Source organism: Sinocyclocheilus anshuiensis, unplaced genomic scaffold, assembly GCF_001515605.1.
Source record: "Sinocyclocheilus anshuiensis isolate Anshui unplaced genomic scaffold, SAMN03320099.WGS_v1.1 scaffold2012, whole genome shotgun sequence".
NCBI classification, from domain to species: domain Eukaryota; kingdom Metazoa; phylum Chordata; class Actinopteri; order Cypriniformes; family Cyprinidae; genus Sinocyclocheilus; species Sinocyclocheilus anshuiensis.
The window spans coordinates 370,962-384,767 of NW_015555967.1; the positions used below are offsets into that span (position 1 = coordinate 370,962).

At 35.0% G+C, this 13,806-nt stretch overlaps 1 protein-coding gene across 1 annotated transcript; it reads left to right on the plus strand.

The window, feature by feature from the left end:
• The first annotated feature begins 1,906 nt into the window (after positions 1–1,906).
• On the plus strand, positions 1,907–8,149 carry pcolcea (procollagen C-endopeptidase enhancer a). The gene is made up of 9 exons (XM_016470560.1): positions 1,907–2,164; positions 4,106–4,214; positions 4,304–4,562; positions 4,776–4,900; positions 5,786–5,922; positions 6,040–6,359; positions 6,441–6,521; positions 7,181–7,351; positions 7,464–8,149. Exons 1-9 carry the CDS (start codon positions 2,052–2,054, stop codon positions 7,592–7,594), a joined length of 1,446 nt encoding a protein of 481 aa, XP_016326046.1. The 5' UTR covers positions 1,907–2,051; the 3' UTR covers positions 7,595–8,149.
• Positions 8,150–13,806: the final 5,657 nt, after the last annotated feature.

Below are 13,806 nucleotides of genomic sequence, written 5' to 3' on the forward strand. Positions count from 1 at the left end.
TAAGGATGGATAAATAATGACAGACTTTTAATTCTTTAAAAAGTCTTGTTGTAGCCTTGTTTAACATGTCCGTGCATAATAATTCACTACTCCTACATTTTCCATACTTAATACTTTTCATCTTCATAAACTCATGTTCTACTGCTAAATGTAATGATGAAATATCTGAATTGCGAAACCTCCCCCAAAAGACTTGCATCTCTGTAAATTCCAGTATGTTTTTTCCACTTCAAGACCTCCATGTATAAATGACACATCCCCCACCATAGGACAGAATTAGAGACCCAATGAGAAATCAACTGAGACTTGGGCCATTTCTCATTGGGTCTCTAATTCAGTCCTATCCCTTTGCCAAGAATACAGTTTAATGGATTGTTTTTGTAGTAATACTCAAACCTTTGACCTTCCTCCAGGTCGTCAAGCCATTGTTGACTCAACACCACTCCTCTCCTCCCTCCCCCTTCACCCGTCAGCCAGGCTTCACGCTCCTTCCACCCCCCAGCAAAGTCCCACGTCACCACATTCTTGTGCTGTTGCCTGTCATCACAACTCCAATCACATCCCAGAGAGCACAAGCACAACACACAGTTAGTAGCATCTACAATGGATTCACATGATACAGTTTAAATGTGTTTTCATTACTGTGTAATTTTGGCTTTGTACTTTGCTAACAATGCTTAGGTTTACTGTAGATATTTTCCTTCATTCATTCATTAAAATGTGGTGACTAGATGTCCTCATCCTTTGAGAACTGCTGATCTGCTGTGATCTGGGTTTTATGTGAATGTCGATCGAAAGGCCAGAGCTACAACAGAACACCATAAAGGGTCAATTCTTCAAACAACATGACTCATTCCCTTTACTCTGACCAGATACAGATAGAGCATGAATGTGTTCACAAGACTGAGGTTGCTTATCCCAATTACAACCAGAAGTGCCTTTTAATCTTAAAGGAATGTTCTGGGTTCAATACAAGTCAAGCTCTATGGACAGCATCTATTGATTTACAACAGAAAATTATTCAACTCATCTTTCATGACTCAAAAAACATGAAATCAGTGTTGTTATTGTTAAATAAAATGAAAACGATTAAAAATGGGTTTAATTCATTAAAATAAATATTTATGTATATTGTTTTATTTTATTTCATATTAGATGAAAAACTTAATTCACTTAAAATTAATTTACTTAATAATAAAATTGTGTCTATCTATCTATCAAAATCTATCTATCTATCTATAGACCGATAGATAGTAAAAATGTTAAAAAATTACTAAAACATAAACTGAAAATATAAAAATAAAAGCGTCAAGTAGTAATAAATATTATAATTGTATATGAATAATACATTCTTTAAGTTCTAATAAGTTCAAAAAACTCCCCTTTTTATTTTCTTAATGCACATTGCTGGTCTTGTGCATAATTCATTTTTATTTCCTATAAGCTAGTTGCTGCCTTAGAGTAAATAAAAATAAATTAAGTCACGATTATGAGTAAGTTGCAATTGTGAGATACATAGATTCTTTTTTTAATAATTTGAGGCGGAAACAGACTTCCATTCTATATTTGTGTCATTTCATATGTTCTCTAGAATGAGAATATCAGATGCTCCCAATAATAACACTTACAGCTGACAAGTAACATTTCAACTGTGACTCTCTAGCTGCTATTAGCATTTTACTAGTTGAGATAATAAAATATACAGCGCTTCCTGATAGCAGATGGAGCAGCCTGCAGATCACACCTAAAACCTGACAACCTAGTTTAATCAAGTAGAATGGCATTCATTTTCAGTGGCTCCCGCACACAGAGTTTGCGTTGCATTTGTTTCTTTTCCTTTCCTGCTTTTGTTGATGCAGAATTTTTCCCTTGGCCAAAGTCAATGAGGCTGTTATTCAATCCAAGGTGAACATCTGGCTCCAATTAAAGCCTCTCCTTGCTAGGCCCCCCCCCATAGCGTCACTTTCCCACTCCCTCTACTCTTTCCTCAGCATCCCGCCCTCAAAACCTCCGCCTCCTCTCCGTGTCATGTGTCCTGTGGCTGCATCTGTATGTGGATCTCAATGCTGAGGAGCATGGAGCGTCTGACTGCTGTGTGGAGTTTGGGGTTTCTTCTGTCTCTGAGTTTTGGAGGGGTCTTGTGTCAAACCACCAACTATACCAGGTGTGCGGTAGAGCTGTGGATGAGGATGAGCTAAGCATGCAAGTCAAAACAGCTCTTTAAATAACCTTTTTTTACAAACCCTCATGAGTTTTTACTGCAGCAGCTGTTTAAACTTGCTAGCTTGCACATCTTTTTAAGTTTTTATTTATGGTAGTAAGTGTCATTTTTGACTCAAACACATGGAGAGTGTGTACTGTATGTATTCTCATGAATATTGATTATAGACTGATGAAGGGATGCAGTACTTGGGTTAGTGTATTTTCAGGGTGAATCAGATCGCTTTACCCTGCATCAGGTCCAGCTTTCCTTTGCAAGGAGTGTCATTGCTTTTACTGAAGAAAACAGATGGATCATTTGTTAAATAATGACTAGACTGAGCGATCTGGCCAACATCCTTTTGGGCAGAAATTCTGGAAAACTTTTTATGCTATTTAGGCTGTTGTTGTTGCAGAAATAGTTGTCAAAAATGACATATCTGTTCATATGACTGTCTTTGTTGGAGAAATTTTGTAGAATGTTTGTGCTGCTCTTTTGCATACAATGAAAGTACCCAAAGTAGGCAAAAAAAAAAAAAAAAACCTTAGTTTAAGCTTTTGGGTGTACTGTCTCTTTAAATGTGTTGATTTATTTATAAAACTGAAATATGTTCATGCATAATTTCTTTCTAATTGGTTGTGACATTTGTAAGTAGCTCTAATTTGCTATGTATGGCAAATCAGTATTATTTACTTCCTCATTTTTATTAACACAGTAAATATTTGAAAAGGTCACCGAAATTATACCATGCAGTAAACATCCCTATATTGCTGAGTGAAGAGAATCTGTCTCAGACGAGGTCTGTGGGAGTGACTGCATAATGACCAGGTTTTTGGAGTTTTCTGGCCCTGCACCATTACATCACAACAGAGCTCCGTTTAATTCTATACGAGACTTCAAAATAATTATTATCAAAATAAAACATTTCAGGACATTCAAAAGGGATTTTGAGCTCTCAGTGCTCTCAGAAACACTGCATGTGAAGTTATAAACACTGAATAAAAGTGTCTGCCTCTGTGAAACAGCTTTGAAAGACTGCCAGACTCATAATTTAAAGTACAACAAAACCACAGTCCAACTGCTCTTTTGCAACACTAACTTAAAGCTACTTAAATGAGACAATATCTTTTTAATATAACTATATGATGATGTACATCACTTCACATCATTTACATCACTTTTGCATTTTTCTGTCACAAAAACAAGTTTTTGAACGAATAAACATCTTAATTTGGGTGACAACATTAAACTTGTATATTTACACTAAATTATAAAAAATATAATTTATATAACTTAGTAATATAAAATGTACTAATGAATATTTTGCTATTAAAATGCAGTAATACACAAAAATCCAGTGTTTAATTATGCAGTGTTGAGTTGAAATTGAATGTCTGTCCTAAGTATAGCAATATGTAGGCTATGTTTTGCTAAATTATATTATTACGGTCATTTTAAAAGCCTCCCAACTTTTAAATCCGGTCAGATTTGTTCTTTATAGAATTTTGAAAGCACTTTCTTATTGATTTTGTAAATGTTTCTGTAATTTATCTAGTTTAATTTTGTCTGACTGAAATGCTTCACATGACATAAAAATGAAAGCTGTAAACATTGACATTTTATTTATGCAGTGAATAATTACAACATCGTAAAACAGTCTTTAATAGTTTTTGGTTGGAAAATACAGTATTCTCAGCCCGGATGCCTCCCATAATTCAGTTTTGGAGTTCTGTGCATCTGTTTGTACTTTGTGAAATTATGTCTCCTGCAAACTATGTCTTGGTCAAACTTTTGACTCACCTCTCAAAAGCTGTGTTTATTGTGCAATATAAACACATTCAGTATTTCCTCATAGTCACCAGAAATCCTTCTCTTTCTCTCTTCCTCTCTTCCTCACTCTCCCAGGCCTGTGTTTAACTGTGGCGGTGATCTGGTTGGAGACTCAGGCTTTGTGGGCAGTGAAGGATTCCCATCGTTCTACAAACCCAACAGCAAATGTACCTGGTACATCACAGTGAGTTCACTTTGAGTTCACACTCCACACATTCGGGATGTCGTATCCCGGAATAAAAGCCTTTAAGTATCTCTGTCTCTTTCTACTAGGTTCCAGAGGGCAATGTGGTCATGCTGTCCTTCAGGATTTTTGACCTGGAGGCGGATCCTCTCTGCCGCTACGACTATGTGGATGTGTATAACGGACACTCTAACATGGTACAGAAGCTCGGGCGTTTCTGTGGAACGTTCCGGCCTGGAGCTCTCATTTCCACATCCAACACCATGATGGTAGAGATGGTATCAGATTCAGGAACAGGAGGAAGAGGGTTCCTGGCCTACTTCAATGGAGGAAAGCCACATGTGGATGGTGAAATCAAACATATCAACTACTAAACATCAAACGTGTTGTGATTGACTCTGGTTCTGTCAGCATTTTCATTTTCAGTGTGGACAGAGAAAATACTTGATTCTGGAAACTTCTTGTTTTGACTTTTCTTGAGCTTATTATGCATATTAGAAAGTGAATATTTGTAGCCTTGATTGTCTTTCTTTTCTCTGAAATTATTTTTCTTTCTTTCAGAGCACCAGTTTTGTGGCGGGAAGCTCACAAAGTCTCAGGGCACAATCAAAACTCCCAATTGGCCGGAGAAAAATTATCCAGTGGGCATCAGCTGTTCCTGGCTTATAACAGTGGAGCCAGAAATGGTCAGGAAAAAACATAACCCTACAGTTCTGATCGTTTTCAGTTAATATTTCAACACTGAATAGGTGGCGGCACGCCAGACATTTTTTGCAGCCTGTTCATTAAATGATAAGAAACAAGCCTGTCGGGAAACATGGCTTTTCTTTGCTTGAATCTGGGATAGTTTCCAATATATTATATTATGTTAGATAACAACTGTTATCAACACAAGTTAGCAACACTAACTTAAAGCTACTTAAAAGTGACAATATCTATTTAATATAACTATATGATGATGTAATTTATATCACTTGTGCATTTTTCTGGCACAAAAACAAAGGTTTTTGAACAAATTGCCATCTTAATTTGGGTGACAACATCAAGCTTGTATATATACACACAATTATAAAAAAAAAATCTGATTTATATAACTTATATTAAATGCACTAATGAATATTTTGCTATTAAAATGCAGTAATACACAAAAATCCAGTGTTTATATTATGCAGCTAAAATTGAACATCTGTCCTATATATAGCAATATGATGTAGGCTATGTTTAGCTAAATTATATTATTACGGTCATTTTAAAAGCCTCCCAACTTTTAAAACCGGTCAGATTTGTTCTTTATGGAATTTTGAAAGCACTTTCTTATTGATTTTGTAAATGTTTCTGTCATTTAACCAGTCATTAAAGAAACAAAACCTTTCAGGAAACATGGCTTTTCTTTGCTTGAATCTGGGGTATTTTCCAATATATTATATTATTTTATATAACTGTTTCCCAGAATACGAATATTTATGTTGTGATGTTGAACTCTGTGCCAATACCCCTCCCCCTCCCCTCCCCCCTTTTTTTAGGAAGAAAAAAACTGATTAAATTTGAGATTTCGGAGTTTTGTGTTTTAGGTGATTGAGGTGAAGTTTGACAAGTTTGATTTGGAGTCTGACACATACTGCCGCTTCGACTATGTAGCGTTCTTTAACGGAGGAGAGAAAGACGATTCGAGACGCATCGGAAAATACTGCGGAGACACTGCGCCTCAGTCAGTAGTAACAATCATGTCTTTGACTGCCATTTTATTATTTATATCATATGTTTTAAACTAAACCAAAATTTTTTTCTAGTTGCATTCACCTCTGTTTTTGTGTCTCATCTGCAGGAACATGATTATCAATAGCAATGTGCTATTGGTGCAGTTTGTATCTGACCTTAGCGTGACTTCAGACGGATTCATGGCGTCATACACTAGCATCCCACGTGACCTCCGTACTTCGACTACAGGCGGCGATGTTGCGTCAAAACCCGGTCTCACCCCGGGCAAACCGGTGAAACCTGTGGTCTTCACAACAGAAGCAACAACTACAACTACAATTACGACCACTACTACAGAACAGCCAATGCCACGACCCAAACCCGTTAGACCCTTTAAACCTGTGAGACGTCCAGTCAGTAAACCAGAGCCAGATGAATCCAGACCAGGTGAGGAAGAGATAAGAGTAACAAATGATGCTGGTTATGGTTGATGATAACTTGTTAGATATTGTTGAATGTCTTTTTCAGCCACAGACACGAACCCACTGTGTGCAAAGGCATGTAAAAGAGACGGAACCATCAAGACTAGTTTCTGTGCTAGTGAATTTGGTAAGTCATTACCTACACTGACAATGTGGTGTAGAAGCACTGCAAGTAAATTTTATAGTTAATTACAAAGAAACAACAAGTACACATATAATTAAATAATACATTTCTGGGTAGAAAGATTGAAATAGTATTTTCTTGTTTTATTAACTAATAACTATTAACAACTTTTAAAACATTTCAGTTGCTCATAAAACATTTATTAATATTATTGTTGAAATAATATTATTATTTGTTTGTTTGTACCGCTTAATATTTTTTGTAGAAACCTTGATTTATTTTTCAGGATTCTTTCATGAGTAGAAAGTTTAGAAGATCAGAATTGATTTGAAATACAAATCTGTTGTAGTGTAATAATTGATGTCTTTGCGGTCACATTTGATCTAATGCATCTTTTCTGAATAATAATAAAAAAAAATCTTCCTGACTCCAGATTTCTGAATGGTGTATGTCTGAAAGGACAGTTTAGCAAAAAATTAAAATTCTGCCATTATTTACTCATTTTCTTTCAATTTATTTTGATCTAAATCATTTATTATATCATAATGCAATATAATATAATACAGAAAAACAATATAATTTCATTTTAAAGCGGTGAACTATAAGAGTGATTCTTTATTTCAGTTTGTTTCAATGTCTCTCTCTCTCTCTCTTATTCTCAGTTATCACCAGTAAGCTGACAGCATTGACTCATGGACCTAGTGGAAGTATGCAGGCCACAGTGTCCTTAATTAAGGCCTACAAGGCTGGTCGTCTTACCATCACCCAAGCTGGAGAAGCCATGTCTGTCAAACTTTTGATGCCCTGCAAGAAATGTCCATTGCTGCGCAGAGGTATATGGCTACATATGCACATAAATACAAACCTGTGTCAGATTCCTTGTTCATTATTCCGCATTAATTTCTCACATATCAGCCAATTACTGTTTTATTATCTCTTCATTAGGTCAAAACTATATCCTGATGGGTCATGTGGATGAGGAAGGCCGTGGTGTTCTCACTCCTGGTAGTTTCACTGCCCTGTACAAAGCCCCACACCACAAGATACTGACCAATATCAACAACCAGGCATGCTGATCTGATCACTCAGATCCATGTTAGCACGATCAACCTTCAGAGCAAAGACACCAGATGAAAGCAATGGACAGTGATTAGTCAACAGCCCAAAACTAGTCTGGATATTAAGAGGTATTTTTTTGGCATTGTAATATAATGCTCAGGAAGTTACACACACAATTTCCGGTGCTTTGATTAGCTATAGTGTGTTTCAAACTTGTCAACTCAGAACTGAATTTTGTAGTTGTAAAGTGAAGATATTTTTCATACAAGTTAACATATACACAGCGATGTCACAAAATATATTTGTAATTTATGATGATGTCTTCTAATACAGGATTTATATAACACATTATTGCATTGAACTTTAGTCTGTGTTGTTTTATTGGGATGGGCCTTTTCCTTTCACTGAAAGCTGGTTTTGGTCCAGAATACACTATCGACACTGACTTGAACCATGAGTGCATACTAAACTGATAATGTGGCAACAATAACACTTCTTTCTTTCTTTTCCTCCTCCTATCTCTCTTTCTATGTACAGAATAGCTTACTGCCATTGCTTCATTGATGTGACTGTTAACTAAAACTATTTATTTATAAATCATTCTTCTAAATCATTTTCTGCAATTGAAATAAAGCTGAAATTAAATAAATGAATTATATAAATATTTAAAATATTAAATAAGTATTACATTTATAAAAAATAAATTGAATAATATATATTATTACTGTATAATACTAACTTTAATGTTAATATTAAAATAAAAATGAAATAAAACTAACTGAAATAAATAGATTTATGTACTAAAATGACCAAAACTTAACAAAACAAACAAAAAAAAAAAGGTAAAAATTATAATGAAAACTGAAAATGTAAAAATCAAAGCCAATTCAAAATATTAATAAATACTACATGGCCACGTCCAAATAAAATAATAAGTAATAATTAATAAAAAAACAACAACTGAAGTTGGTAGCTAGCTCAACTGTATTACATCTAGCTTCAGCGACACCTGCACTGTTTTAATTCTCTTTCTTTCATTTTAATTATCTTTTATCGAAAGACTATCGAAAGTAGACATTCTTTCCATTGAGAATACACAAAGCCTTAAATTAAACACCAAGGACATTGTGAATGAATTTGCTGAAAAAAAGGCCTGGAGAATGAAATTAAATTAAAATAATTACAACTAAAATGAGCGAGTGTTTTTTTTTTTTCTTTCTGTCTTTTTATGTTTTGGGCCGCTGTGCCAAGAGTGTGTTTGCATTAAGTAATTTAGTAAATATGGCAGCGTTTTAGTGCCAGAATATTTTTAGAATAAAGTCAAAATGACGAGATTAAAGTTATGACTATTCACAAGCGGTTTTATTGACGATTTTCGAAACACTGATTGATCGATTACACTGAATTTTTTCAACATGTCTTCTTATATTCATTCATTTTTATTTCGTGCTTTAACTAGAACAGAGGAAAAGATGATTGATGTTTTTGCATATGGGCCCGTGACTCTTTGAAACTAAAATCATGGGTTTAGTGTCATCTAGTGGCTGACATTTTTACAGAGACTCGGCTCAAAAAAAAACTATTCATTACTGCAGTTCTCTAAAAAAAAATACCTCCGTAACATGTCGGCTTTATAAACGCATCATGTAAATATCCAATCATAAGAAACATAAGCTCTTACAGGCCTATATCATCACAACATTAGATGCTTTAGAGACATCCATCAATGTCACTTAGGCCTACTTAAAGCGGATAATGACTTGCAAAGGCACAATGAAGCTAATTCTTGTCCTGTGTCTGGTAACCAGGGAATCTGTATCCTGTCTGTCCTCTCTGTGTCCTCCCTGATGACAATGGGCCACTCTGCCATCTCTTATCTGAAGACTGGGTAATGGGTTTGTGTTTACACAGTGAAATTAAATTGCACCATGTCGGATGACAGTAATTCTACTCAGCCAGCCAAGTTAGAACATTTTAGAGTGGTAAAGTGGCAAAACATCCACAGCATCTGTAGTTAAGAGTCCATACATTTCAAATTACATTATAGAGGATGAGACCAGCAGGGAATAGTGTTAACTTCATATTGCATTCTCATGAACAATAGGGTGCAATATTACAAACAAACAATAGATTAAAAAATAAACTTCAAATTATATTATTATTATGTATTTATTCATTTTTTATTAATTAGCCTATGATTTGTTGTTGTTGTCTGAGGGCTTTTATTTGACCAGACAGGTTAAACAAATAATGCAGTCTTAAGTTAAAAGTTGAAATATTCACCTGTCAGTATTTTATGATTGATTCAACATCCTCAAACTCCAAAATTAAACTGTAAAGATCACGTCTGGGTCATATTTTAAACTTAATATCCGTATACATCTAACATTACTCTTATAGTGGGTAGAAAAAAAAAATGTTATACAAAGTAAACATGTTCCAGATAATATAATTTAATAATTTCATTAGTTCAATATAAAAACAGATTATTTTGTTTGGTAAGATTTTCGTATATTATCAAACTTGCTATTTTACATAACATATTATAGATGGGTACACCATAGCTGCCTTTTATTTTGCCCTAATTAGTCTTAAAGTTGAATTATATGGCTGATTTAGTCCTTTGCATATCTATTTATGTAGCAAAACACCCTCAAACTGAAAATTAAATAGTGGGGAAGTCTGTCAATAACATGTCCAGTTCATATTTTACTCCCAAGCCAAAATAAATAAGAATTTATATTTTGCACAAAGAAAATAAAGCCTTTTTGTACAAATAGGGAATTGTTTTGTATGACAATTACACACATTTAATCAAATTTAAATGAGACAAAGATTAAAAATAAACATGTTTATATATTTAAACAATTTTATTCAATACTCAAACTGCTTTTTTATACTCAAAATATATCACGATAATTACTAAATGTACATACATTTTATATTATAATTCCAGTGATTCGTACAAAATGTTTTCTTTTGCCTGAAATGCATTCATAAACCTCTGAAAAACCAACTGTGGTTTGTCATCTGAAAAACAACAAGCAATCATACATCCAGGATCAGATTTGCGCGACAAAACACATATACATTACATTTTGTATTTTAAAAATCCAGCTCAGTTCCTGTTTTTCCATTACATGTGGCCTGCACACTCTGTTTCCCTTGAAACATTATATTATATTTCAACACAGTAAGAACAAGACAGGTGAATGGTCTGGCAAGAGGGTGGAAGAACCAGAGGAAACACTGTGACATCTTTACTAAATACAAAATATTTAGTTTAATTACACATGATGGAACAGGCTCCTACAACGCTCCTCTACACTGGACGTCTACAGCCAGGTACAAGGCAAGAGATTCTGGGAAAGAAGCCCAGAGGTCAGCAGGTGGCATCAATAATATTTCCTTCCATCTGGTGGCGATAAACTACTCGTGCTTTATGGGAAAAATAGACGGGACGTGTGGCGCTTTCCTCTCCGTCGTAACCCCAGGAGACTGTCGGAGAGAAGCCAGGTTGCACCTCAACAGATGGCACTGTGAATGCAAAGAGAGAGAGAGGAAATTAATGTCGGGTACTGAAAAACAATTTGATTTATAACTTAATTATCAACATATCAGGACAAAATTGGGTAAACAAGGAGACTTACCAGGCAGAGGAGGGCACAGCCTGCTTTTACCCAGGTCTTTACAGCGTTTGTACCAAGGAAAACACTGCAAGACTTTCTTACCCATGGTTTACCCAATCTAGAGGACTGGAGAGAGAACATAAAGTGTAAGATCTACTGACTGATGAACGTGGACTTTCAGTGCCATTTTGTGTGTGTGTGTGTGTGTGTGTGTGTGTGTGTGTGTGTTTGTTTTCAAGCTTATCTCACTTCTCCAACCAGAACGTTAGCTGAGAGGTGAAGGCGGGAGATTGCTAATAATGGCTCAAAGAAACAAAGTTCATTCATCCTGAGAGGATTAATCCTGTCGTGTCTGAGGCTTGTAACGCTGCTGTATCACTTGAGCTGGACGCATAGCTGTGTTCCCTGCCCTACTTTGGACAACCGACTGAGAACATCCAGCTCTGACTCCATAATCTGTCACAAAGTCAGTGTATATAAATCTTACCGCTATATAACAACAGAACACTTCTGTTAAGTAAATAATGAGCAGCACCACCCGTGTATTTAGCAGAATGGGACAGTGATTTATTTTGTCATGTATAAATCATTAAAATGTTCTATATGTGACAAATGTATTGTATTTACAAAGAAATAACGTATAAATAAAAATAAAGTGTGCTGCAAATGTATTTCTGGTTTTGCCAAATTTAGCAACCAGAGAAATTAAAATGAATGCATGAACAAATCAATATTCTTTATACTATTGAGAAGTTTACAATATGCTATTTATATTTACATTTATTTATTTATTTAGCAGACACCGCTGTAAGCAAACAAATAAAGAATACTATTGGAAAATTGTTCAAAATTTAGAGTAAGTAATATTTTGAAATGGCACATTCTTTAAATGTTTGTTTGCACAACATCGAAACGTTTGATCTGGCTAACTGCAGAGGTAAAATTGTGAATAAATAAATATTGTAAATATATATATTATATATAATAACTATAATTATTATTATTATAGCCAGGGATTTACAGAAATGCAGGCTGTGGAAAATTGTAATAAATTAATTTAAATGAATTAATAAATAGATAGATAGATAGATATGTTTTATTTATTTATCCATTTATTTATTTAAATTTGCTATAGTTTAGACTTTTCTAAATAACATGCTTTAGTACAGTGGCAATATAAAAACATATTTTTTCTTTGAATTTAGTTACTTTGTGTTGTAATATCAAACTTGCTATTTTTCTCAAATTATTGATGGGTGGGCTTTATTAACCAAAATACAAATACTACAAATCCTTCGCAAGAAGATGATAATATTTTGGGATCATTTACATCAACAAACTTGCCAAGACCCCCTTCACTCCAGTGCTCACTGATCCCTTGATTGAGCAATAGATGCGAGAAAGAAGCTTTGTCGTTCTATGAAAAGTATCTTACATAAAACTCTACCGAAGGGAGGTTAATCCTTCGTTTAAGAAAATCAGAATAGAGCGATTTGGCGCGCGCTGCACACGGACACATCACAGATCAAATGAGTGCAAATCCAGACAAACATGAGCCCAGCAATCTGTGACAAACATTGTTTAGAGCCAGCAAGTAACAAAAATGTAATTCTAAATAATAAACTCTTACAATTCAGAGTAGATCTGCAATATAACTTATAGTTCAGGTAGCAGGAAATATAATACAAATGTGCACGTTAGAGTAGCAATATTATAGTGGTCATAAAAGAGTGAAAATAGCTATTATGTCAAGCTCACTAAACATTTATGCATGATGCATATATATTAAAAAGTTGTTTTGCCCAAACTATAACACATAATCTTTGCCTACGACACACACGCCCATTTTAAACATTTTATTCGCCAACTTCTGTCAAACCTGTAGAGAAACGAAGTGGCGCCGCGTGTCTTATCCAGTGATCTGTTGGATCTGCTGCGTTTGAAACTCTGGCTCCATGAGATTGCGCCCGTGCTGGTCCCTATAGAGATCGTGTTATGGCAGTGATCAGGTCGCATTCCCGGCGGATACTGATGCTGTACTGACTCTGTCTGCCCTCTGTTCCGTTACCTCGGTTGCGTAGGCTATTAAAGCTTTGATTGAGCTTGCGCGGAACGCCATGGGGAATTTCCACAGACTGAGGCTTTAAATAACTAATCCTGCAAGCCACAACAAAAGCTCCTGACCTCAGAAGTGGCTGAGTACATTTCAGGGGCGGAACTAGAAAATTATTTTTTCGGGTGGCAACACCAAAGCAAACAACATTCAATCATCTATACATAATCTAGGCTATAGGCTATATCATCTATACAACAACTAGGCCTATACTACACTCATAAAGGTGCTTTAAAAGGTTCTTCACAGCGATGCCATAGAAGAACCATGTTTGGTTCCACAAAGAACCATTCAGTCAAAGGTTCTTTAAAGAACCATCCCCTTCTTACCTTTTTATAATCTGGACAACCTTCTTTTGCCACAAAGAACCTTTTTTTTTTTAAACAGAAAGGTTCTTCAGATGTTAAATGTTCTTTTTGGAACCATTTAGACAAAAAGGTTCTTCTATGGCATCGTGAAGCACGGTGATTTTTATGAGTGTAAGTAC